Source organism: Penicillium riverlandense (assembly GCF_028828495.1).
Source record: "Penicillium riverlandense strain IBT 135883 chromosome Unknown utg000008l_segment0_segment0, whole genome shotgun sequence".
NCBI classification, from domain to species: Eukaryota; Fungi; Ascomycota; class Eurotiomycetes; order Eurotiales; family Aspergillaceae; genus Penicillium; species Penicillium riverlandense.
Window position 1 is genome coordinate 983,201 of NW_026643199.1, and position 24,949 is coordinate 1,008,149.

General features: G+C 52.2%; 11 protein-coding genes across 11 annotated transcripts; 2 read left to right on the forward strand and 9 right to left on the reverse strand.

Annotated features, from left to right (window-relative positions):
• Positions 1-348: 348 nt before the first annotated feature.
• On the reverse strand, positions 349-1,281 carry N7474_009394 (dihydrodipicolinate synthase family protein; the record flags this gene model as incomplete). Its single annotated transcript, XM_057200804.1, has 1 exon — positions 349-1,281. One exon carries the CDS (start codon positions 1,279-1,281, stop codon positions 349-351), a length of 933 nt encoding a protein of 310 aa, XP_057048791.1.
• Positions 1,282-1,990: 709 nt separating this feature from the next.
• N7474_009395 (putative S-adenosylmethionine-dependent methyltransferase) lies at positions 1,991-3,315 on the reverse strand (the record flags this gene model as incomplete). The annotated part of the gene is made up of 2 exons (XM_057200805.1): positions 1,991-3,065; positions 3,260-3,315. 2 exons carry the CDS (start codon positions 3,313-3,315, stop codon positions 1,991-1,993), a joined length of 1,131 nt encoding a protein of 376 aa, XP_057048792.1.
• Positions 3,316-3,921: 606 nt separating this feature from the next.
• Positions 3,922-6,102, reverse strand: dspD (putative protein-tyrosine phosphatase; the record flags this gene model as incomplete). Its single annotated transcript, XM_057200806.1, has 1 exon — positions 3,922-6,102. The coding sequence occupies one exon, from the start codon at positions 6,100-6,102 to the stop codon at positions 3,922-3,924; it is 2,181 nt and encodes a 726-aa protein (XP_057048793.1).
• A 3,006-nt stretch (positions 6,103-9,108) lies between these two features.
• Positions 9,109-11,314, forward strand: N7474_009397 (putative LPXTG-motif cell wall anchor domain protein; the record flags this gene model as incomplete). The annotated part of the gene is made up of 2 exons (XM_057200807.1): positions 9,109-9,300; positions 9,395-11,314. 2 exons carry the CDS (start codon positions 9,109-9,111, stop codon positions 11,312-11,314), a joined length of 2,112 nt encoding a protein of 703 aa, XP_057048794.1.
• A 1,754-nt stretch (positions 11,315-13,068) lies between these two features.
• Positions 13,069-14,239, reverse strand: N7474_009398 (KH domain-containing protein; the record flags this gene model as incomplete). Its single annotated transcript, XM_057200808.1, has 2 exons — positions 13,069-13,775; positions 13,846-14,239. 2 exons carry the CDS (start codon positions 14,237-14,239, stop codon positions 13,069-13,071), a joined length of 1,101 nt encoding a protein of 366 aa, XP_057048795.1.
• A 584-nt stretch (positions 14,240-14,823) lies between these two features.
• On the reverse strand, positions 14,824-16,149 carry N7474_009399 (alcohol dehydrogenase family protein; the record flags this gene model as incomplete). Its single annotated transcript, XM_057200809.1, has 6 exons — positions 14,824-14,926; positions 14,978-15,099; positions 15,157-15,621; positions 15,671-15,767; positions 15,816-15,962; positions 16,013-16,149. The coding sequence occupies 6 exons, from the start codon at positions 16,147-16,149 to the stop codon at positions 14,824-14,826; spliced, it is 1,071 nt and encodes a 356-aa protein (XP_057048796.1).
• Positions 16,150-16,358: 209 nt separating this feature from the next.
• Positions 16,359-17,891, reverse strand: N7474_009400 (uncharacterized protein; the record flags this gene model as incomplete). Its single annotated transcript, XM_057200810.1, has 1 exon — positions 16,359-17,891. The coding sequence occupies one exon, from the start codon at positions 17,889-17,891 to the stop codon at positions 16,359-16,361; it is 1,533 nt and encodes a 510-aa protein (XP_057048797.1).
• A 75-nt stretch (positions 17,892-17,966) lies between these two features.
• On the reverse strand, positions 17,967-19,079 carry N7474_009401 (uncharacterized protein; the record flags this gene model as incomplete). The annotated part of the gene is made up of 1 exon (XM_057200811.1): positions 17,967-19,079. The coding sequence occupies one exon, from the start codon at positions 19,077-19,079 to the stop codon at positions 17,967-17,969; it is 1,113 nt and encodes a 370-aa protein (XP_057048798.1).
• Positions 19,080-19,445: 366 nt separating this feature from the next.
• N7474_009402 (uncharacterized protein) lies at positions 19,446-20,981 on the forward strand (the record flags this gene model as incomplete). Its single annotated transcript, XM_057200812.1, has 2 exons — positions 19,446-19,458; positions 20,224-20,981. The coding sequence occupies 2 exons, from the start codon at positions 19,446-19,448 to the stop codon at positions 20,979-20,981; spliced, it is 771 nt and encodes a 256-aa protein (XP_057048799.1).
• Positions 20,982-22,358: 1,377 nt separating this feature from the next.
• N7474_009403 (MDR family NADP-dependent oxidoreductase) lies at positions 22,359-23,622 on the reverse strand (the record flags this gene model as incomplete). Its single annotated transcript, XM_057200813.1, has 4 exons — positions 22,359-22,589; positions 22,638-22,711; positions 22,877-23,015; positions 23,065-23,622. The coding sequence occupies 4 exons, from the start codon at positions 23,620-23,622 to the stop codon at positions 22,359-22,361; spliced, it is 1,002 nt and encodes a 333-aa protein (XP_057048800.1).
• Positions 23,623-24,446: 824 nt separating this feature from the next.
• N7474_009404 (putative Yippee zinc-binding protein Moh1) lies at positions 24,447-24,862 on the reverse strand (the record flags this gene model as incomplete). The annotated part of the gene is made up of 2 exons (XM_057200814.1): positions 24,447-24,680; positions 24,764-24,862. 2 exons carry the CDS (start codon positions 24,860-24,862, stop codon positions 24,447-24,449), a joined length of 333 nt encoding a protein of 110 aa, XP_057048801.1.
• Positions 24,863-24,949: the final 87 nt, after the last annotated feature.

A 24,949-nucleotide genomic window follows, 5' to 3' on the forward strand; every position in this document is an offset into this window, starting at 1 on the left:
CAGAGAGTGCTGCAAAGTGAACGGAAATGTCGGAATCAAATACAATTGAGAAAGGTGGATTGCGGGGAGACTGTGGGGGAATACCCGAGAATCCGAGGCCGCCCATTGTCACAGCCCGAACTTTCGCGTCCAGCCTATATAGACGTATAGAATTCATTTCAGCGATGGTATGAGCTATGGTGTCTACCAGTGCTATGTCTCATTTGTTCATTACGGAAGAATAATCGAGTCTTTCAACTCTGGCGATGTCCTAGTGTGTGTTCAAGCAGATTATTGACAAGGACTTGTGATTTGTTTCATCTATATACACTCAATCAAGCCATATGCGATTTTCACTTGAAACTTCCATCACAGCACCACCTTACTAAGTGACGCGGCGTTGATAGCGTCGTGGATGTCCTGCTCTGCACCAGACTCAAGGGGTAAAAGAGGTGGGCGAACAGTGGCGTGAGTCAGAATTCCCCGAGCAACAAGAGCATGTTTAAGTGCGACAGTTCCCTCCATGTGAGATCCACGGTGATACACGCTCTTAGTGACAGGCAAGAGCTGATCATGGATTTCCCGTGCCTTCTTGTAGTCCTTTGCCTTGCCAGCCTTGATGAGTTCGATGAGAGGCTCCGGAGCGATGTTCCCGTAGCCAACCAAGAAGCCGTCGACATCAAATGAAGTGTGCAGAAGATACTCGTCATGACAAGACAGGATTTGCAGGTCCGGTCGTTGGGCCCGAATGACAGGGATTTCCGTATCCCATCGACGCATGTTGCGCACGCCGTTCTTCATGGCGAAGCAGCCGGGCTGGGCGGCAATGTCCAGCATAGTCTGCAAGTTGTAGGTGGCTTTTGTGTTGTCGGGGTATTGAAAGAGGATCAAGGGCAGGCCGGAGACTTCATATACGCGGCGGTACCGATCTTGAGGAGCACCGGGCTGGTATCCGAAGCGCAACCAGCCGTGAGACGGGTAGAGCAGTCCAGCAGCTGCCCCGGCTTCTTTGGCTCGCTTGGCCTCGAGAGCGGCAACTTCGGTGCCTTCGCTGGTGATGCCGGCGATAATCGGGACTTTGTTGTCAACCGACTTGACGAAAGCTTTGATGACTGAGATTTGCTCCTCGGTGGTGAGGAAGGTGCCCTCGCCAGCGTGGCCGAGCACCACGAGGCCCTTCACTCCATCGATACCTCCGAGCCAGGAGCCAAGACGCTGGATAGCTTCATAGTCCACTGCGCCGTTTGGAGTGAAGGGGGTGACCGGAGCCGGGGTCAACCCGCGCATATCAAATCCGACCATATTGACGTTGAAAGTAAAGCTCAAGTGAATATTGAGAAAGATATTCTGTTGTTATTTGAATTTTCATCTTCGCGACGATGGTCTCTTTTATCTCTGTCCAAGGTTTCCTCTTGTTGTTCTTGACCTGACTGGAAGTTTGAGGAGTCCCCGGATTCGCGGAAATGCGTGGGGCACGCGCAAAGCATCGCGGATTCTGCGGTCTGTTGACCTTCCGATAGTCCGTCCGGACTCGTCGGTCTCGTATCTGCGGGTTTGACTTTCTTTGACATACCATACTCAAGGGTTGAATGCGCATGGGGACTGGGCTGCACCCAAGTGTATATCAAATCTTCTCAATCCCCTGGAAGTAAGGGCTAGGAGACACTGCGTCAATTTGTAGGTAGTGAAAGGACATGCTCCCACGACATACACGGTCTTTACGGCACCCAATCACCGCAATATCCCTGTTTACTCCATTAGGGAATGTACTACACCAATATTGCTCCAAAGTAGCTTAGGAATACATGTACTAATTACCTCCCTCTCCGAGAATCGGTCAAGGTCTACCCGTCTACATTCGGACAGCAATCCAACTCTCAGAATCAGCTAAATAATTCTATCCCCACTTCTACGAAAATCTCTACTAGACGTAGGCTTAAAGATGTAGTTCAATGTGGTATCAATATTGACCCTGAAAAATACCTATCGAGTCTTCAATGCTATAGTATATCTACTGCGCAACCCTCTGAAAGCACACCGTACTAACCCCCTGCCCTTCATGCCCCCCAAACCGAAACCGGGGATACTCAACCCTTCCCCAAACAACAAGTCTATCATTTCCCTCCTGATCATGGCTACTCCCGACAAACCAACTAACCAACTCCTCCTCCGTCCAATTGCAGCTCGTCACAACCACAAAGCCACCAGCGCGCACCAACCGCCGCGCGATACGCGGATACCGCTCGCAGACGCGCGTGTCCTTTGCGTCGTCTGATAGAGACACGGCATCAAATGTGCCCTTGTCGAGGACGATGTCGAAACCGCCCGTTTCATAGGGGAACCAGTCTAGTCGTTGGTCCGCGGGTGGTGGTTCGGACGACGGTGTGCCGGTCTCGGAAAGCCGTGCTGTCGAGCCGAGGATATCCCACTCCTCGAAGCGGATCTCCGGTGTTTGATTCTCATCTGTGTCTTCGGAGATACGGACTGCCTCCGTAGCTTCTTTCCCGGGCTCGGGGCTAGCAAGCACAACCTCCTCTTTCGCAGCAGCGTACGGACCCTGGTCTTCACCCCCTTCCTCATCTTCCCCCTCGTCATCATCCTCATCAGACTCATCAGACCCATCTTCATCATCAGTATGATAGGCAGAATGCCCCTTCCCGGACTGCAACTCCCTCGCTAACTGCACACTCCTCGCCGAGTAATCCACGCCCACCATCTCACCGACGAAGCCGCCCTTCTTCCGCAATAGCGCAAGCATGCTCCCATTCCCGGTGCCGAGATCGAGGATACTAGGCTGGCGTGGCAGGGAGGGTGAAGATGAGTGGCCGCGGCGGCGGAGGCTGTTGCGCGGGGACAGCGGAAAGGATTTCGAGGTTAGGAAGCGGAGGACTTTTTGGGGCGCGTTGTGTTCGGAGAACCATGATGTGCCGGGGTCATCGTCGTCGTTTACTTCGGAGGCGTTGTCCGAGGAGTCGTCATTTTCGGTGGACGGTGCATTGGGAGTGGTATTGGTGGTGGTGGATGATGGGTTGTGTGGTTGCGATTGGGAGAGATGCGCGAGAGTGCGTGCGTAGTATTTGTCCCAGCTGCAAACTAGGTCAGCTTCTGTCTGTATCCAATTGGAATTTTTTCGGAGTTGAAGAAAGAACCAGTGTATGTAGCTCTGAGACGAAGAAATGCCCCTCCCCTCTTCGTGAGTGCAATCACGGCTCAGGAGGGTATGCCACGAACACATGGGCTATTTTTGAACTTGCAATGCAGAGAGAGGAGACACACGTACTAGTCCTTTGAGCCCAGCTCGCTGGGCGAGAGATAGGTCGGGGGCGAGTCGGCCATTGGGGCAGTGGCTGTTGGCGAGAAAAATTGGTGCTTCGGAATGACGTTGGGCTCTTATCACGCCTTATCAACTCCGGCACCAACTACATCTACAGTGGAATCAAGAGCCATCTATGGTTACCCGAAGCGCAAAACTGACGATATGGACAATAATGCTGAATTCTTCTTCAACACGGATAAGTAGGTATTCAATTCCTCCGCAATAATATTACAGTTATGCAGACCTGCCGAAAGATAACATGGAGTCTTTCGCAGCCGCGCTTGGTATCAAGAGTTTCGTGTCCGTTTTGACACCCGAGACGCCATGACATAAAAACAAAAAGGAAAAATAACAAGGCAAGCGATGGAGTAGTCCGGGAATAACCCGTGGACTGAAGAGTCAAAAAAATGTCGAAATGCAAAGCAAAGCCCGCTTTGGTCATGCAAGTCATGATCATGATGGAAAATGACGTGGAAAGGTAAAATAGCGAAAAATCAAGAAGAAAAAGAATCCTCAGGCTCTTGATGAACAAAAGAATCCCTCAAAAGAACAAGCAAAGACATATGCAGATGTCAAGTTCATGGAATCGTTTCAGACCGGATCCAGGAGACTGATTGGTCGCACAATCACAGGAATTCATCAATATTTCTCATGATCAGAGGCTCACCGCCCGAGGGAGGGGAGCGCGGATCGGCCGGTTCAGGTGTGAGCTGCATGGCTTGTGGAGCATCTGGAGCGTGAGAGTCGCCCCGGGACGGAGGAGGCCGGGGGAATGGTGGTACCAGAGACGGTGGTGCGAGAAAGTCGGTGGTTCTGGGAGAAAACAAGGCCGGTTCTGGACTCGGCACATCGCGCATGAACACATGCGTTTGAATCAGGGGTTCGCAGCTGCTGATGCGGGCCAGGCAGCGTCGTCGACCCGAGCCCGAGGCGGGTGCAACAGACTGGAACTTTTGGCGAAATGGTAATGGGCGCGGTGAGAGGCTGCGCTTGGGCGACGGCGACTTGGTCATACCCCGTCCGTCGCTGGTGGTCGGTCGCATGGAGCTCGTCGATGGGATTTTCAGACAGCTCATCGAGGGCGCCTGCGTCAGTTTACGGAAAGGTGGTCGGTGGCTTGGTGTCGAGTCGGCGGCGGCCACACTTGCAGTTGCCTGCTGGGCCTGAGGGTGCTGGGGCTCGGAGCTCCTGCGGTTGGCATTGACGAACCATTCTTGAGGAGGAGGGCGCGATGGCGGTCCTCGCATTAACCGTGACCGGAAGTCCGTGAGCTGGTAGATGAGGCTCATATTTGGGCCCACCCACTGACTGCGTTCTTTGACCATCTCATACATCGAGTTGAAGTCCAGGTGTCGGTTTTTGTAGAGACCATAGGCGATCACCAGGGAAGCCGAGCGACTGGCACCTAGCTGGCAGTGGACAAGAACCCTCTTACCCTGGGATATCCGATCGTCGATGAGCTCGCATAGAGGAAGCAGATCGTCCAGAATCTCCGAGTTGTGGTCCCAGCCAACATGGATATATTCCGGTTTGGGGTTTGCAGAAGTGGGGGTTGGTGTGGTCGGAGTGCCCGAGTCACAGTCAGGGGGCTGAAACTCAAATGCCGATTTGAAGGACACTTCGGACATTGCAGTGTCAGGATCGCCGCTGGAGAACCGATTCGAGGCCATCGAGGCGTTGCGCCAGGTGCTCATGACCGTATCATTTCGTTCCTCCTTGCTGGTAATGAACGGGTTGGCCACTTCCTTAGCGACATTGATCACAACGTCGAAGTTGGCGGCCTCTTCAGCGGTCGGTTCCAAGTACAGGTATACTCCCGAGTCGTGAATCCGGATTGGCCCATCCGGGTAGCCTCGATCCTTCTTCCGGGTCGACTCCCGGGAGTCGATATGATCATCCTCTTCTTTTAGTTCATGCAGTACGCCATGTGAGAAGGTAGATCCATCGTCAGGAATAGACGTTAGCGGGGACGCAGTATCCTCTGAAGATGCGCCCGAGAAAGGACGAGCACCATGGTGCGTCATCGGGCGTGGAAGTTGCATCCCGCCTTTGGGGGCGAAACAGGGCGATGTGATCGACGCCAAGGACGGTGACGACTCGGTGTGCCGAAGGGATTGTTGTGGTCCCAGAGGGGTGGGAGGAACCACGTCAATGGCATGATTAGAAAACGATTTGTCAAATCCCGGTGTCCGTATGGTGAGGTTTGCGGGTCGCCGCCGAGAACTCTTGGGAGGAATCTGGATGGGAGAAGGCGGGGCCGACAGGTGGTGTTTGGAAGTCGTCTCCACAACAGAAGCGGTGGCAATAGGAGGTCGAGACTGTGATGATGGAGGCATTCGCAGCGATAGGTTCTTCAGATTCCGGGCTCGTCGCCCTGGAGAGCTGGGGCTGGGGAGTGCATTGCTAGATGGGTTGGGCGACAGCCGGGGCACATCCGCTGATAGGGATGTATGCGATGCAGGCTCGGTATGACGAGCAGCAAACGGCGTGAATTTAGGGTATGGCATGGGCATCGCCGTGGGGGATTCCGGGGATGAGCTGGGGGAGATATCTCCGCCGGCGGGTGAGTCAAAGGGCGAAACCGTCGTGGTTGGCGAGGATTCGGTTGAGGCCGTAGTTGTAGATGACACGCTTTCGCGATGAGCAGACGGATGAAGACGACGTGTATCGACAGGAATATGGGACGGGACCTGAAGAGGCTGGATGCTGCTCTCTTCCTCTTTGTAGCGCGGGGGCAGTCCACCATACACCGACATAAAGGACGGGAACGAGTCCAGGAAGGACGGTGGACTGGTCTGTACTGGCATGATTTTGGGATCTCTCAAGGCGTGATGGTTACAAGGCCACGGCCCTTTGAAACCGAGAAATCACTTTGCTCGAGGGGGCAGTGGTGGCATTCGGGATGGATGATTGCTACCGGCGCAAGATGGGGGTTTTCTGGGCAGGAAAGGGTGTCAGTGGCAAGCTGCGAGCTGCAAGGGTTGAAATCGATGATCCGCGCCCATGCACAACAGAACTGATTCTCTGCAGGCACGAGTCGTCATCGTGCGAACGGAAGGGCCGTGTCGCCAGGTGGGATTTGGGTGTTGGGGTCTGGTGGGATCGAGACTGGCCGCTCACATACCAGAAGGGATTCTCGGCCCAGGGATCGTCCGAATGTCTCGGGGTGATTTTGGATAGTCGAGATGAAAAGAGCGTTGGGAGGTGGGAGAAGAGTGAAGATGAATGTCCAAGAAGAAAATAAGAAACCCAGGCGAGGCGGGTGGCGGAGGGTCGCAGCGATAGTCCTTCCTCCGGGGAATGACAGAAAAAGAGAGAGGGAAGTGAAGGAGGGCCCGTCCCTTTCTTGGTGGGTGGTGGTGGGTGGGTAAGTCGTGGAGAAGAAGGAGAAGAAGAAAGATGGACGAAGGAGAGAAGAAAGAAAGAATGAACGAACGGTATAACCCACGATCGATCTCAGTCGGTCACTAACTAACACAGTGGGCCGCCGATCCAGGGCTTGAGGGGGGCTTGGGGGCGAGATGAAACCAACTGACTCTAATTATAGGGGGCGCTGGCGCCAAACGGGAGCAGCTGAGAGGCTGCGGCGTCGGATTACTGCGATGGCGTGCGATTAGTGCTTCTCCACCGGCACTGAATATTTTACACTGATTACCGTACTAGTATCCTTCCCTTCAGGGGCTGTGGTGTGCTGCCCAGTCCCCGATTCGGCCCTGAGCCGTCCCGTCCCTGTGCACGGGTCTCTGGCGCCCTCGGCTGAGATGGATGGGGCCTTTTCTCGGCACCAACAACAAATACCCACCGTACATGTATTTGATAGGAGTCACTAACCACCAGAAGATGAATATCCCATCAGAAAGAACGGAACCGACCGGGAGAACGGTGGGCGGGCACTGGAACCATGGATAATCCTGGTCGTACGAGTGAAACAGGATGGGCGCTTCGACGCCAGCTGAAACGCAATGGTGAAACACGCCAGGAGCTTGGCGATCACGGGATCCCACGTGGACTGGAATGCGACAACTAAAAAAAGAGCCTCGAAGTATTCCACGGGACGAAACCCCGTTCACCAGACAACCGAGATGACCGGGTCAGAGACGACTCTGTCCTGAGTCGACTGTTGGATCCATGGCTAAAACCCTGGCCGGCCCCGTTCAAGCTTATTTCCCTCGAGGCCACCCCTGGCCCCAACCAACTAATAAATGTCTCGGCGAGCAACAGCTGTAACATTCTTCCTTGATTGCCCTGATCCAACGGGAATGACCTACGTGGCTACCTATCGAGCAGCTGCCTTCAACCTGGTTGAGTTGAAGCTTGAGATGTATATATTTAGACCTGGCAATCGGGTGCGCACTGAAACCACGGCTCGGTGCGGGTGGAACCATGGATGCGGTGGTTTGTTTGTTGGGGATCGCAATCATCGAATGAAAATTCCTTCTGAAGAATTTGATCGGACAGATGCGAGTATAGTCCCTTGTACTTTCTAGCATCTGCTATACGCCGAAAGCGACCACATGGGCTCTGGTAGATAGATTAGCCTCGTCTGGGGAATGGATGATTGCGTTTAGATTGTTCGGGGACCGGCAAAGCTCTAGTGAGGCCCAAGAAAGCTCTGTTTCACGTCAGATCCTCGCTCAACGCGTCACATGCTCCACTGTTTCCTTGTCACGGTTGTCAGATGGTAGATTCAATGTCCAATGTGTGCTACCGAAGGCATTCTGCTCCTTATCATATCGCATCGACTCTATGGACAATCAGTGGCCAGCATGCAAGAAAGGGGCTCAATCTCATGAGCAGCACAGAACGCATCCTTCTAGCTCTGGTTGTCCTTATCGGAGACAAGGGTCCTCGAAATATCCCTGTAGATTGCAGGGCGTCCCGAAAATCGAGCCGGATTGATAAGAGCCGTTCCTCGTGCTAGTATCACAAAGTGGACAGAAAGGAGCGGCTGAAGTTGGAGATAGAAGGGAAAAAAGAGCAGACGCAATAGAGATAGTACTGCTGCTGCCAAACGTACGAAGACTATATAGGACGTCGACGCCTGGTAGTCATGACTTTACATTCTATAAACTAGTCCATGTGGAGTATGAAAGAAAAGAAAAGGCCCGAGAAGCTGACCAGCTTTATTGAGAGAGGGAGTTTTCCTTCGGGTATATGTAAGTTACAAAATCACTTTGGATCAGAAAATCTATGTATATAGCTCACTAGTAAATGTTGATACTTTGATATATATATTTAGACAGGTTCAATTCAACGGTTTCGGGCACGTCCTGAAACCACGGCTCGATGCGGGCAGAACCACGGATGAGGTAGTTTGTTTGTTGGTGGAATCATCGAGGATTCGGGTTGCAAAAGTAGGGATTCAAATATCTAGGTCTTCTATCAGCCGAGGAGATATGCCTATGTTGGCACAGTATACTAGGTACTCTCCAAGGTGGTTGGTTAGTTATAGGCAAACACAGTACCTCAGTCGCCATTGCAATTCCCTGCACGCTCCCAGTGTGACTGATGTCGCTATCCACCCCTGATGCCCAACTATTCTTCTCGTAATATTTTTAGGGTTTTTTTTTTTTTGGTTTTCTCTTTCTTTTTCTTATGCCCATACATAGTACCTGCTGTACTTCCACGGTTACTGGAGCCGGAGGCCCCCACAACCCAGACAGACACCCGCTCCTGCTCGACGATCCTGCCTGAGCTTCCTCTCCCCAGCCTCACCACTTCTTCACGCCCCACGACCACCACTTCTACGACACACTCCCCAAATGCCGACAACCCCTGATATCACCTTCGCGCCCTGATGTGAACGGCCCACCATGCCCTCGAGCGTGGCCTACTCCGAAACCAGGACCCTGAGCGACGCTGGCCGCGCCCTCGCCCGACTGGGCCAAGACAGCGCTGCTCCAGACGCCGACCAGGGTCGGCCGCGGAACGACGATATCTTCCTGAACATCGCCAGGTCCGACTCGACCCGTCGCGAGTCGCTGGGTCGGTCGGATTTCAGACGCGTGAGTGATCGCAGTCCAACTTGAGCGCCCGGTCGCTGCGTGCGCTCAACTATCCCCGGAAAAAACTTGGTGGCTGACAAGTAAAAATCCACAGTCGCGACTCGGATACTCAGGTCAAAGTCTACGGACACCGACTACTACTACTACTCCTCGCCGCGACGAAGAGCAGACTCCTTCCCCTGATCAACGCCTCACCAATGCCGACAGCCCCTTGCTTTCGCAGAATGGTTCTCCAACCATTCCATACAGTTCTTTCGCACATTCCTCAGCATCCGCTCACCCACTAGATGATCCAAATCGCTTCCGATACTCGAGCTTAGCCTCCGGTCCGCGGTCTACCATCGGTGTACCGCGCAGCCGACTCAGTCGCACGAGCCCAGATGCCTCTCCGCAATCCCCCTCGGTTAACGGAGAACGTCGATCGTCCATCCATGATCCGCACCTGTTTCGCCATTCAGGCCTGTCGACTATTCGTAGCAGTCGCCAAGCGTCCGGCTCCGAAGTGACAGAGCGAGCTCGGGTGGATGGAGAAAGATCTCGTGCAGATGGAACCGAGTCTACATTATCAACGACCGCGCCATCTACAGTCTGGGACGAGCTGGAAGACCTCAAGTCTCGCATTCGAAAGCTAGAGATTACAGGGAAACTTCCTCCATCGTCCCAAGCGGCGATCTCCGGCGCATCCCATGAGAGACCGCGCACTGCGACCACCACCGTGACCACGTTGTCCTCCTCGCCCAAACACGGGCGCAAAATCAGCACTCCAACAGACGCCGAAAATGGCTCGGCTCAGAACCAAGTGCATCCACTTCTGCAGTCTGCGTTGGCAAAGGCCAAGAGCATCCTCAGCACCGACGTGTACGCGGCCCTGGAGGCGACGATCACTGACGCTCTAAATCTTTCCGGGATATTGGGTGCCAACACAGCTCCATCAGGCAGTGTCTCAGTTGTGAATGGTGGTGGATACAGCTCATCAGAAAGACAGGCCAGACGCAAAGCGGATAGCTTGTGTCGCAGTTTGACGGAGCTCTGTCTGGCCTTGTCGGATGAGCAGCTCAAGAGGAACCGCTCGCCTGTCACAAGTCGTGACGGACCGGCACAGGTCCAGCCGTCAAATAGCCCCGAAAGCCCTCAGGTGCCTCCGACGCCTTCGTACCAATCGTCATATCAACGAAGTGCTAGCCACGAACCAGAAGGGGCTGCGTCTGAACGACATCCGACCACCGCCCGCATCTCCCGTCGCTTCGAATCACGCAGAGCATCTTTGGCCTTTCCAAGTACCCTTTCCAGCACCGAAACTGCATCGGAGACAAAGACGCCTCAAACTCCCAGCATCCCGCCTACCCCGACTAGCCGTCTTCATCGCATCTCTACCTCTCTCCGCAACCGCAGAGTGCACGCCGAAGAGGAGAGCCAAGAGACCACAAGTCCCCATTCCCGCTCACTCTCAAGGGCTATGACCGAAATTGGCTCACCCAATGCCGCCCCAAGCACATCCCCACGGCAGCAGCGCTACTCTCATGGCCATTCAGTCTCCCGCTCCATCTCCAGCGCACAGCACAGTCAGGGCTTCGGCTTGTCTTCTCCTCAGTATCCTCAGTATCAACCACCACAACAGTCTCCAGCTCAGCCCCAATCATCACTGCCTCGCACCCCTTCCACCATCTCCCAGTCCGGACTGCCACACCGTCGCAGCTACGCACCTCCGCCTGCGTCTTACACCCCAGCGACATCCCGCTCCAACATCCAAGCTGGATCCCGCCGATACGGTGTATCGCCTGGTTATTCCCCAGCACAGGGGTCTGGCGGAGAAGACAGTCCCAATTATCCCCAACCAGAGGCCCCGCAAACCCGCATATCCGCCCCATCAAGCAAGATGGCATCCAGCTACACGCCCATCCAACAACCTCGAATCCGGACCAACAGTCTAGGCGCGCGGCGATTCGGTCTCAAATACCGGTCCCCTGCTGCACCGGATGATGCAGGGAAGAATCTAGACGATAGCATTGATTAACAAAACATTTGCGTGCATGCCCCCATTCCAATCCCCCATTCCAATCGAACTACGCATGACTTAGCACGCCTTTCGATCCCCGTTTACGCAGCGACCTCGCATCTGATTGTTTCTCTTTTTCATCGGCGTTCTATGAATGTATGTTGTGCCTGCTTCTCTCTTAGACACCTTTGCTTGTGTATGCATATTGTCCGATCGTGTCTTCCAAGGCCTGGCCTGCTTTTTGCCGCTGGCCCTCTCATGCCATGTACATCACTTCTTTTCGATGTCGATGCATTCTGACGAATTGTTCAACTCCACATTCTCGCGATGGCTACTATTGTGTTGACTCGGCCAGCATGCTACTTTAGCTGGGGCCATTCTCCCACATTCGGCATGATACTACTTGGGAGTCTTCTTGTTCTTCTGACTTGACTTCCTCCCATCCTCGATATGTGTCTCAAGGAGTCCTAACACCTGTACAAAAATCACTCAATCCATCAAAATCGGCGTTCAAGTTCATGTGCATAGCTAGCCCTTGTTTCATTGATCTTCTCGGCGGCCAATTCATTGTCCTTTGTACAGCGCAAGTCTTTGTTGGAGGGTTCTCGCGCTCGTGTTCTTATCTCGTGGCATTTTCCTCTTTTTTTCGTTTCGTTTTGAGTTCGGTGTACCTTCTCCCTTTCCTCTTATGGGTTCCTTGTATCCCGGATTCTGGAAGTATGCTCTCAGGTAGACATCTTCTTTTGATACTATGAATGATGTAAATGGTACTGAATTCAAGGGTCGCAGTAAACTCTCTTTCTTCAACAGTATTCTCAATCAACTCAAGGGACACAAGAGACCTCTGTTACAGCCATATACTAGATCTACTGCGTTCATTCAACTCAAGTGACAACATCAACTACGAGAAGTTGCAATGAAAAGGATTCCAGATCACATCTATATGCCATAGATATGCATGTCTCCCTTCCTTTTTTGGGATTGTTTCATCATATTTCGATATACTATGGCATGCCCTAGCCACATTCATAGACATGAGAAGGGGATACCAGGTAAGATAAGATATGATCTTGGGAGAAAAACAAAGGAGGCAGGGAGGAAGAGAAAGCAGAAACTGAGGGAAGGGCGTTCGTTCAGGAGAGAACTAGGAGAGAGAGAGAAGAGATAAAGAGTGCTTTTCTTTTTTTAAGAGGTTTCGGGGCGTTTTCAAGAGCGTGGGAAAAGAATGGGAATGAGACAGGATTCGAAAGAAGATGAAGGTGTAAACGAGGTCGGAAGGAGAAAGCGGCGGAGCCGGGACAAGATCGTCCTTCTCCTCAGAACGAGGAATCGTCTGATCTTGTCCCGGGGAAAGGAGAGAGAGTTTGAGGTAGGGACAGGGCGGCGGATCAGAGGCACAAAGGGAGGTGACGGTAGTCGAAGGAGAAAACAGAGGACGAGAGGATCGGGGCGAAAAGCAGCTGGATGGTTGGAGAATGGAAGGTGTCGACGCCAGCATCAGTGGATTGAGAGACAAGATCAAGGGTGCGACTCAGTTCGAATGTGGTAGGTACACCACACAAGACGAGCACAACTCCGTCCATCGCAGCAAACTTTTGCCTCTTTTCGGTGAGAGAGCAGGTATCAGGAAATAGAATCGAAAAAAGAAAGAACAAAACAAAGCGCTAGCATATGACCGCCGCTGGTCGTAACCGACAGTCTCCAAAGAAGTCGTAAGGTCAAAGAACACAAGATGGAACCATGGCCAGAGAATTCTCGTCTACAGGAGTGTTTTACTCCTGAGGCAGTTGGCTGCGGCGAGTCTTCTCAGCCTCGAGGTTCTCATACAGAAGGTACAAGGCCTTCTCATTGGCCTGCGCACTTCCCATGATCGTGAACATGCGCTCACCAGTCTCATCATGGGGAGCCTTGGCGATCGAGATGCGAGCTCCGGAGCTGCGGCGGATCTCGGTGATCTTGCTGCCAGCCCGGCCGATGATGCATCCAACCATATCCGCGGGAATGCTGATGTTCTGAGTCTGAATCTCCTCACCATCTTCCGTGACGAGAGGGTATCCGCGGGTGCCAGCGTCGGAGTTGGACCGTCGGCTATAGCCACCGTTGTCGCTGAAGTCGGCACCGTTGCCAGTGCGGTTGTACTGACGGCTTGTGTAACCATTGCCACCATTGCCACCACTGCCGACTGGGTTGCTGTTGCTCAGCGGCGGCGAGCTCAGGGACGCACGGACCGCGGGGTTGTAGAGCACAGTGCCGGTGCCGCGCTGCCAGTCATCAATGAGGCACTTTCCGATTTCCCAGATGGCCTTCTCGATGCCTTCAGGTGTTCCCTGGACTTCGACGATTCGCTCCGTAGACTGAGGGAGCATCTCCTTCTGTGCGACCATGCGCACCCCAGAAGCATCCTGGATGTGCTTGATTTTCAGACCCTGTCGTCCGATGATGGTACCCATCTGGTTGTGCGAGATCAGGAGCCGGACGGCTGGACTTAGTTAGCGCATTCCACATCCAGGCCCTCGCGGCTAGGATTTGAGAGAACAGAAAATACTTACGGTGGGTGCCGTTGTTGGACATGATGCCGCCCATGCCCATCTGCGGAGCTCCTTCCAGCAGACCCTTGGCAACGATCGCGTAGGCTTGGGCAGTGCCCGACAAGGGACCGGTGACGGTCAGGACCCGGTCATGGACGCCTGGGACGACCTTGCTCACGCCAGCCTTGACACCAGTTTCGTCGCGCAGGTCGGCGACGTTCTTGCCAGCCTTGCCGATGATGACACCGGCCTCTTTGGACGAGACGATAGCACGCAGAGTCAGCATCGACTGCGCGTACTCTTCTTCAGTCTTGGGAGTGACCTCCATGTCGCCCTCGCCGAGGCTGTCGTTGAAGGCGTCGGCCATGGTTTCATCCATAACCTGAGCGTTCTGCTGCATCTCGTTGGGGTCCATTTTTTCGATGAGGAAAGGTAGAAATGGAGGGCTCAGATGGTGTTGGGAAGTGGGTGGAGTGACGAAGTTTGCCTGTATCGGAAAGCTCAAGGTCGCGGGGGTGGGTGCGAAAGTGAGTCAGGCCTAAATCGCACGGTCACGCGATGGTCAGTCTCTGCAATATCCAGGAACAAAAACGCGTGTTTTGGCTGGTACAGAAGGCGACTTACCGAGATGGTGGGAGTGTCGGTCGGAGATGTGGAGAAATGGGAGGGGAACGTGACGGAGGCAGGGATGATGGAGGGGCAGCGGGAGAGAGTAAGGAGAGAGTAGAGGAAGAGGAAGAGGAAGAGGAAGGGGGAAGAGGATGGATGACGATGGGGAAGAGAAGAGGTGGAGGAGGGAGAGAAAGAGAGATGGAACGATGGGGGAGAGGAGAAGGAAGAAAGAGAAGAGGGAATGAAAGAAAGAATGGGTTGGGTTTGGGCGGAGACAGACTGACAGACGGACTGCCCACCACCATGGTTTATGTTCTCCTTGACTACAATGTTTCTATTTATTCCTTCCTTCATTCACTACACTATCAATCCTGTCCATCAATCGGTTTATTGATCGGCTTCAAACACCACCTTCTGCACCTTCATCGCGTTGAATAGCTCATAGCCCTCTACGGCCTGCGACAGCGGCATAATCTTCTCTGCCATGAACCTGTGCTGCGTTAGCCCACTGACTTACAATCATATTCATTACAGTACTCACCCGAGTTTGTGTTGGTTCTTCTCTAGAATAGCGAGAGCCTTCTCAGCCACCGAACGGACGGGACACCGGCCCATCTGGATGGTGAGGTTCTTCCCGTATGCCTCGTTGCCATCCCATGGAATCTGTACCACCCACATCAGCAATGATCTTATTTATCACTTGTCCTCTGCTCTGCATACCTCGCCATTATGAACCCCCACGCTGCTGATCGTCCCCCACGGCCGCAGCAGGTCGAAGCCGGTGCGTAGCGCAGGGCTCAATCCGACCACCTCGATGACGGCGTCGGCACCACGCCCCTCTGTCAATTCCTTGACGCGTTTGTCCAAGCCGGCGCGGTCAGTCTGGAAATTCCATGGCTCAGCACCGAGCGATTTGGCCAGCTCCAGTCTCGAGGGGACGGAGTCCACCGCCAGAAGATGCTTGGGCTTAAACTCCAGCACGTTGATGAGTGCGCAGAGTCCGACAGGCCCACAGCCGATCAATACGACCGTCTGCTCGGCGATCTGCTCGGGAGTGGAGTTCTTGAATGCATTGCTGGCGGCGAAGTATCCCGTCGGGAAGATGTCGGCCATGAGGACCAGGAACTTGTCCTGGATGCCCTCCGGTGCCTTCATGACGGAGCCATCGGCATTCGGGACCCGGACCTGGCTGGATATTAGGCCGATGAACATGGTCTCATTGTAGAATCCTCACGTATTCAGCCTGTCCGCCATCCTGATTCTCGCATCCAAAGAGGGTATTCTTCTCGCAGCGCGACGAGCACCCTTGCTGGCAGTAGAAACACTTACCACTATGGCCGTGTCAATTAGGCAGCTCTATAGAAGAAAGGAATACATACCACGATGTAGTAAAAGCGCTAACCACGCGATCGCCTTTCTGGATCGTTTTGACGGCGCTGCCCAACTCAACCACCTCGCCGACAAACTCATGGCCCATGATGAACCCGGTGCCCGCGGGCTCCAGTCCCCGGAACATGTGCAGTTCACTAATCCATACCATTAGCATCTTTTCAATCGTTGAGTCAGAAATACTCACCTGCCACACAGCGCCGTATACCCCACCTTGATCACAATGTCTTCGGGATCGCGCACTTTCGGAATCGGCCGCCGTTCAACGGCCACTTTATAAGGGCCATGAAACACCACCGCCTGCATTGTTTCTTGGGCAGCCATTGTACAGCCAGATGTTGATTCAGAGGGTAGTTGTGACAGTTTTTCCAGCATAAAAAAAATCAAAAGCAAAATCAGACGATACGATCCGGGGTTCGGCTCGTTCCCGATAATGTGGGCCCCCGACGAAAGGTGAATTGACTCGCTATATAGACCAGTAGATCCAGCATGAATAATTACTATCACTATAGATGCACTCAGTCCAAATGAAATCAGCCTCCTCCGCCACCCCCACCTCCACCACTCCCACCGCCGCACCCGCCGCCGCCACATCCTCCTGAACATCCCCCTCCACCACATCCCCCTCCGTCACAACTCCCACAGTTCGACCCACAAGCAGCCGCTGTGCTCTGTGTGCCACAGGCCCCGTGAGAGTCAGGACTACCGCTTGACGGTGTAAAACCGGCGTTTGGAATGAAATGTTTGCGCAGTGGGATCACTTGAACTGGTGTAAAGGGCCATATGGCGGCTGGGTGAGAAATGGGGTGAGGAATGGGTGGAAATTGATAATAATCATTATCTTGTTCAGCATACCACCAGTCCGTCCCGTAGAGGTCCCACTGTATTTCGGGCGACCGAAAGAGTTCTCGCACTTGCTCGTAATGTTGTTTGCGTTGTTTTCTTGACACGTATGGCCAGGCAATGAAGAACTCGGAGGGCCGGCGCTTCTCCAGTGCGTAGCTGCGCGGCTGCGCCCGATGGATCCCACCCATCCTGACCCGTTCGACCGTCAGATCGGTCTGTGTGTGCAGCCATTCTGTGGCTTTGTGGAACAGCGGTTCTTGGGACATGGCCGTCGCCCCAGTGCATAGGATATCCAGTGCATTGAGGAGTGCTAGACGGTTCTCCGTCCAGGCCACATCCTCGTCTTTGCCTGCGGCCGTCACGTTTCTTGGGTACATGTATCTGTCTTGTGAGAGATGGAGTGCGATGATGGACCAGGAATCAAAGGGGAAGGCCCAGAGATGTTTGGCCAGATTACACTCCCCACATTTTCCCGGGTATCTAAACAGTGCTTCAGTACAATCCCAGGGGAAGAGGTGTTGATGGCGGTATATGTTCATGTTGAATCCGGCCCAGTCAAACCAGTACTCTTGCAGAGAGTCAATCAGGTTGGGCCCGTTAGAGCACCCAAACCAGAATCGGCGGAGATACTCCTCCGTCAGCCCATACGGGACGTCGGTGATGGTCTCTGGGGTGGTGAAGGGAGGTTGTGTGAATATACCAGGGCGACATAGGAAGCTCACCCGATATAGGGGTTGGATTGGGCCATTGCCCGGAGGGACGACTGAAGGTCGGGACACAAGGGGCCCGAAAAGCTGATAGTCTAGTAAAGACTCGCAGAATTGCTTGCAATTGTTCTCGGCTGCGTGCCATGTAAGAGCAACCTGGGGGTCTAGAAGACGGCTAGCTATGCTTTGGAGATAGATGGACACCCAAGGGCTAAGCAGTGCCTTGAGTTTATCTCGCAATTCGATTATTGAGCCAGCCTGATCAGTCTGGCTACTGGAGCTGACTTTTACCATGAGACTAACTATCTCATCTTCCGCTGTGGATAGAACACGGCTGCTAAACGGTGTTCCAACCACTTGCTTCAGGACAACCTGCAAGCGTCTTGGCTTCTGCGGGGGAAATCGATACTGGCCGTACAATTGCCTTGCTTTCCCAGGTCTTATGGCGAGTCGATTCCAGTAGTTGCTGTGTTTATTTTGGCTGGTATCCCGACGCATAGGCTCACGAAGCATGATCGTGACAGCATTTGGAGCACTAGTGTATGGTCATTCATCAAGCTGCTCCATAACATCGGACTACCGCTTCACTTACTGTTTCAACCCATTCTCGATCACCAATGGTCCTATCCGGACGGCCATACTGACGTCTTCCCAGGGATTTTCCTGCACAAAATCCTCAAACAACCATTTGTCGTCCAACAAGTGAGAATGCCCCATACCCTCTTGAATCACTTTCTCCAGTAAGGATTTCGGAAACGAGCTATCCCGCTTTCTCGTCTTCTGGATACCCCGGTACTTCGCATCGCCAAGCGCATGAATTATTCTCGCCTCCATCTGGGACGAGAAGGAATTTACTCTTGCGGAATTCTTACCACATAGAAAGCAGGGCGAGTGCTTCTTCAGAGCATCTTCAACTTCGTCCCTGATAGAATGCTTGTAGACTTTCACGTACGCGGTATCTCCATAGTGGAAATCCCAGTAACAATCTTCGCAGACAATCCTGGGTATCCTTGAACTCCTTGTAGTCGTAGTATATTTGAACGTACACCCCTGAATGTTCTTTTTGCATTCCGAACATGGTAGCCCCGTGACTACTGGACACTGGCTCAAGAGTTTCTTACCGAGTCGGAGTTGCGGAGAAATAGGCGGGGGTGAACTTCGAGGGTGGTACTCGATAACTTTCTCAATGTCCAAAAATCCTGCTCCTTGAAGTAGGAGACGTGCTAGTCTCTGGAAAGGGCCCTCATTGGCGGGTCGCTGCACCAACCGCTTATGCACTGCGATGTTGACTTTCCTTCTTGTTTTCTCTGCGGCCCTTTCGGTAGCAGAATGGTGCAAGTTCATGAGCAACCGCTCGGTAGGGCCAATTTTATTTGCAGAGTTGTTCAACTGGGCAGGCTCTATGGGAGCTTTATTTTTAATCGGAGTCTTGGGAATGACTTGGTTAATGAAAGTATCGAAACCTTCGACCATGCTGGACTGGGGATCCTCATCCGGGGAGACGGCATTCTCGAACTTAGACTGTTGCCAGTGTTTTAGGGTTGAGATAATGCAATCTAATTCTTGATTGGCTCCGACCCAGTATAGGGATTCCAGTTCCCGAAGAAGATGGTCCCCTGCGCTGCCGATGTTCGACCATGGATGGTCACTATCTTCGTGTTGAGTTCGGGATTTATCGAAAAACGTGGAGAACCGAGACATTGTCTTTCAGATAGGATACGTTGCTTGAAAGAATTTGAAGGAGATTTCTCTCGGCGACTGCTATTCTTATAGTGTTATCGCTGGGGTACGGGATATTGGATATGCAGCCCATTTTTGTTTGACACTCCAGGGAGCGATTATGTCCTGGCAGTCTGAGCCACCACCATCCATCCGCCTTGTGCGCCCTCTCGTCCACGTCATTCCAATGACGGATACGGTCTCGTATATATATACGAAGTTGCTCCGCCTCGCGCCCCATTCAAGTATCATGTGTCCTTCCGTGGACCACACCTCTAAAAAAGACGATATTAGCTTCGAAGGTTCCGTCAGCATCGCATCCCAGAGTAATCCATAGTCTATGAAACAATGGATCTCCTATGTACGCCCGCACAAGTTGAACTTCACAATGCTAGCTCTACTTGGACAAAAGAACTGGAGACTAAGGATTCCTGGCGATCTTATACTTCCCGAGTATTAGGCCCGTCTTCTGCCAAAGTTCCCGACCCTGCCATATTCGAAGATTTTGATAGGAGACCTGTCAAGGCATCATCCGACTCCCTGCCACCGCTACCCACGATAGCGCAATGTGCAGCACATCTAGAGCTCCTCCAGGCGATTCACCATCTCCGGCGGGCAGTACTCAACTCCACGCACCTAGACTGGGTTCTAGGAATCCAGCCGCATCCACGGTTCGTGACTCGGCGACAGAAGACGATCAAAATCAAAGATACGACGTTTGAAAAGAGAAGAGGAGAAAAATGGCCGATTTATTTGAATATTGCTGTATCTGCATTTTTGCGCTGGCTGAAGGCGATGGATGATCATCCTGATTTGGACGCTGGGGACCTCAACTCCGGACCCCCGGAGCTGCCAGTTTGTCCGCCGTTGCGTGCGAGATATAACCCAGAGTCTTCGATCGATTCATTATGGCTGACGAAAATCTTACAGATATTCTCATTGCGTGGCATGTTGCTCTGCTGAACCCGCAGTGGTTCCGCCAGCATTGCAAGGTAAACGCCATCACGAATATGCGCAGGGTAATGTTCCCCTGGTCGAAGATTGTAAGGTTTCCTAGTTAAGAAAAAAATATGCCACCCCTTTGGTGTGCTAGACTTTCGCGCCGCTAATTGCAACCAGCATCAAGCAATCAATTCCGAGGATTGGGATTTCAGGTCTTCGTCAGACGCAGAGCCAGACCTTCTGGGCTATCTCCTCGGCCCAAAATCAGAGGCATTCGCCAAACTCTACAAAAAATACGGATACAACCCCTCTACGCGGGTCAAGGATTCCCCACTTGTCGATGATTGTTGCAACGGCTCCCTCAGAAATCCCGAGGGCGCTATTCTCGAAGCTTACTTCGACACCTCCTGCGCCGATTCCGCACGTGAATATATCGTCTCCGCCATCCAGCGCCAACAAATCTTCATTGACAAAATGGTCCGCTACCTGTGGATCTGCAGTCCCGCCGTTCATGGGACTCTGAGTCGAGCGATTGACCGCTATGATCACTTTCTACAGCTGTTCAAACTACACCCGGGTACGCTGCTCGTGCCAACGCTCGACATCGATCTTGTGTGGCACACGCATCAATGTTCCGCAAGCGTGTATGAAGAAGCAATGAACGTTCGGGCAGGGCAATTCATCAATCATGACGATATGATAAAACCGACTGTGCTGGAAACACAGTCAGATCGGACTTCGGTGTTGTTTCGACAGCATTTCGGCATGGAGTATATAGTCTGCCTCTGTTGGGAATGCCAGGCCCTGCAATCGGCAGTTGATACCCTGGAAGATGAGGATATCGAAGAAGCGGATTTCAGTTCCCTTGCAAAGAGTGTCCTTATTGATCTGTTGCACTGTCGGGATGTCGAAATCAATCGGCGGAAGGGGATATCGAAGTAGATTCAATTTCATTATTATTATATTGAGAGCACTACAGGCAAAACGGGAAGAATCCAGTGGATGCATAACTTCAACGCCATTGGAGTGCTGTCCGAATATAGCTGCCCCACTTATCATCCCTCAGGATTTGATCTCATCGTCTGATTCGGAATCGCTGTCTCTATTTGTCCTTTCTGGTGGAGTCTACCATGGAAGGTAGATCAGGCAAAGTAGTTTCTATGTGTTGTATATTCAAAGTGAGAAGAGTCATTTTCGGTGACAGTTCCACAGGTCCTCATATACTAGGCGTAATTTTGTTGTTATTACTTGGATTGACCATGTTGCCATATAGGCATTATCAAATGGAAACTGCAGACGCTGTCATGCTTTTTTAAAGCTATGCTGGCTCTCTTTGTGGAATTATTCTGTGCCTATCTAGTTCTAAATTTCCTCCGATTGTATCTCCTATCCTGGAGTCTCGTCAGACATAGGAATCAGTCAAGCTGAAAGGCAGAACTCACGCCTCAGTCGAATCCGCAGTAATCAGTCACACTTTCTCGGGTGTGCTTGCACGAGTTGCAGTGCTCGATGAGTTGGATACCTTGCGAGCTGCACAGGAACAGTGCATTGGAGGAATCTCCGTTTGAAGTTCTAGAGTTGAGAAATTCCTCGTTGTAGCCTGTGCCAGAGCTTCATGTCAGCTGATTAAACTAAGAACTAAAGTCCAAAATACATACCGAGGGAACGGAGATGGTAGCCACAGTAGTCACGGCCAGGTTGGCAGTGCGCGGCACTAGCTCCTGATGCTGCAAGCATCAAGGCCAGAGCAAGTGCTTTGATAGAGGCAATCATTGTCAAGAAAGCGTTCTTCGGATTTGTAAGTGAACTAAAATGACGAGTTTGATAAAGGTCATCGCGTAGAGAGTGGCCTATTTATATGTGTGGATTCAAGACTCTGGAAGACCCCAAGCAAGGGTGATAGAGAGACTCGACCATGTGTGAGACATACGGTGGAACATCGTACTTTACATGATGTATGTTTTTCTGCCAACGTAATGACGCTGCTGTGGTTGCTACGGCAGCTGCCGCCCGCTGCAGGCCTTATAATAATGTCTCAAGTCTGATCAGTGCATTGAGCATTATGTATGTGGCCCTCGTGTTCCCCGCCCCCTACCTCATCTATATCCTTACGGTAGCATTGCTGTAAACAGGTCTTACATGTGGTCTTGATTTACCCCTTGCTGAGCCTATGGAGGCTGGAGTCAATTTCTATCGTGTAAGTTGAAGGAAAGTCGGCCCAAGTCTATTTGATGAATTCTTTCATTGGAACATTTGAAGTGACATGCAGCTAGTACTGTCGAATGAACTTAAATATTGAATCTATGTGTATGGACTCGACTAATGCTTCACCTTCGTAACAAGCTTTCCTGTGTTACCACCAGAATATAACAACATCCAGGTACGAGGAATATCAGCAAAGTCTGTATCGATAACCATTTCACTCTCGTCGCCAATGATAATGTTCCCTTTCTTCCACTCGTCGACCAGGATGGCCCGCACCTCAGACAAGTGGTCAATCCAATCGATGTTAATAAATCCCAGGATCTGTAGACGCATGGTAATAACTTCCTGTAGACAGGTCAGACCTGGTTTTTATTAAAATTCCAACCCACGTACGTAGAAGTTTTTCAGACCGATGATGTCGTCATCACGGTTGTAGTTGGAAATGGTGCCACAAGAGAAAGAGTGAGCTCGCGTTCAAGTTCTTTGAGATTATGTCTTTCTTACCTGGCAGCAACACGGCCAAACTTGGCCAGACGAGTCAACATGAAGTCCAGAATTTCACCGCCAACATTGTCTGTATCACACCATGGTCAACCTCTGCAGTAAAAGAAACCATGGGAGATACGACAAACCAAAGTAGACCTCCACGAAGCCCTCAGTCTCCTGAGTGAGCTCTTGCTTAAACGAAGACGACTTGTAGTTCAAGCAGACATCCGCTCCCAGCTTCTCCACCCACCTGCACTTGTCATCTGTGCCAGCAATACCAATCACCTAGACAGAATTAGCGATAACCCCAAGAAATAAAACGTAGAAAACACACCTTTCGACATCCGATCATCTTCTTAGCAATCTGAACCACCATATTCCCTACTGCGCCAGCCGCCCCGCTAACAACAATAGCGTCTTTAGCAGTCGCCTTAACGATCTGAGTGAGAGCATAGTACGCCGTGAAACCAGGTAGACCCAGAGCGCCCAGGAAGTGGGTAACGGGCAGACCGGCCTGGGGCTCAATGACATCGACATTCTTGGCTTCGTCGATCGAGTACTCCGTCCAATTCGGCATACCAGTGACCAAGCTACCAGTCTTGACGTCCGGGCTGCGCGAGTCCACGACTTCCGCAATCCCCATGGACGCCATAGGCTGGCCCACCTGCACGGGAGGCAGGTACAGGCGCTCTGCCTGGGCGAGAGGCGAGATCCACGATCGCTGAGCGGGGTCATTGCTGAGATACAGCGTCTTCAGCAAAATCTGTCCGTCCTTCAGCGCAGGGATCTTGGCCTTGTTCAAGGCGAATGTGGGGTTATCGCCGCCCAGGGCGGGTTCTCCGTGTGGTTTCTCATGAAGAACCCATTGCAGCGATTGGGTCGGTAAACTCATGTTTGGATCGTCGCAAGGGGACATGAGAAGATAAATGGGCGCAAAATGTGGGGTGTTGCTTGTTGTACTCGGGGACCTGTGAGACAAGCGTGGATCGGGACTCGAGCGATGCGGTGCAATCTTTCTTTCTTTCTCTTTTTACAAGTTATATAATCAATGGTGTTTGATCGCCACTACCAGAACCAGCCTGGAAGCCCTCTCGACCTTGTATGTCTCCTCATCGCATGACGTTGAGCGGGTCTATACCTACCCCCGCCCCACGTTGCGGGACGCGCCCCTGAAGACATTATTTCCACCGGATCGGAGAGAGGCTCCGGCTATAGGGGATCTGATTGTGTGGAGCTGAACCTTTGGATTGAGATATGGGGTTTAAAGCAACACAGGCTAGTCTAGACTTGTGGTGGCGGACGTGTATACCAGTGGGAGCAATATTTGGCCCTCTGTGTAGACTTGTTCAATACACTAGTAATCAATAGATCGAGAAGTGAGATATAATGATCATGTTGAAATTCAAAGATGCATAAACCGAAAGTCCCCATTACACCCAAATTCCGCTCTAAACCCCCGCTTCAGCGGCTTCAGAGACAGGCCCAGCAGACAGGCAAACCATAAGCACCGCACAACGCCATTGGTAAACACCGGAGCTGAGAGCGAATAAAAGGGAAACGAAAAGAAGTAACCCGCTGCGGTGATCAGTCTGTCAAAACTAAGAAAATAAATGCACCAAATGCCACCATATCCATCACCGATGAGATCATCCGAGATCATAAGGGCTCTGAGCTCTCTCAAAGCTCACGGATGTGTATCAGAGACGCGTCGCCCTCTCAGCACACAACACAAAGCAACTCCTCTTCGAGAATAAACATCCCCTCTTTGTATTTCTCAGCGGTCTCAAATGCCTTGTCATACTTCCACCCTACCAACTCTTTGCACTGGCGGCAGGAGATGTCGCGAACGATATGACGTCCAGTCGTCATGCTACGCTCATCCTGTTCGCCCAGTGTGATATTGACGACGTCGCTGAAAAGATAGGCTTTGCCGTGCGCTCCACGGAAATTCTGATTTAAAAAAAAAAGGTAGATGGTCAGTCACAAGAAACTCTTGACAAGAGGGAGAGGCGAGGATAACGGGTAATTCTCACCCGACTTTTGATGTCATTATAGTCTGCTAAGTGTGTCTTGCAATGCTTGCACCCGAAGATCTTGTTGGAGGTCAAGTAGACGGGGTAGACTAAGCCCATGGTGACGGAGTGTAGATGATGCCACGGAGAGTAGGTTGTTGTCGAGAAATGAAGTAGTAACCTGGGAGGTGAGTGCGGAGAAGCAGA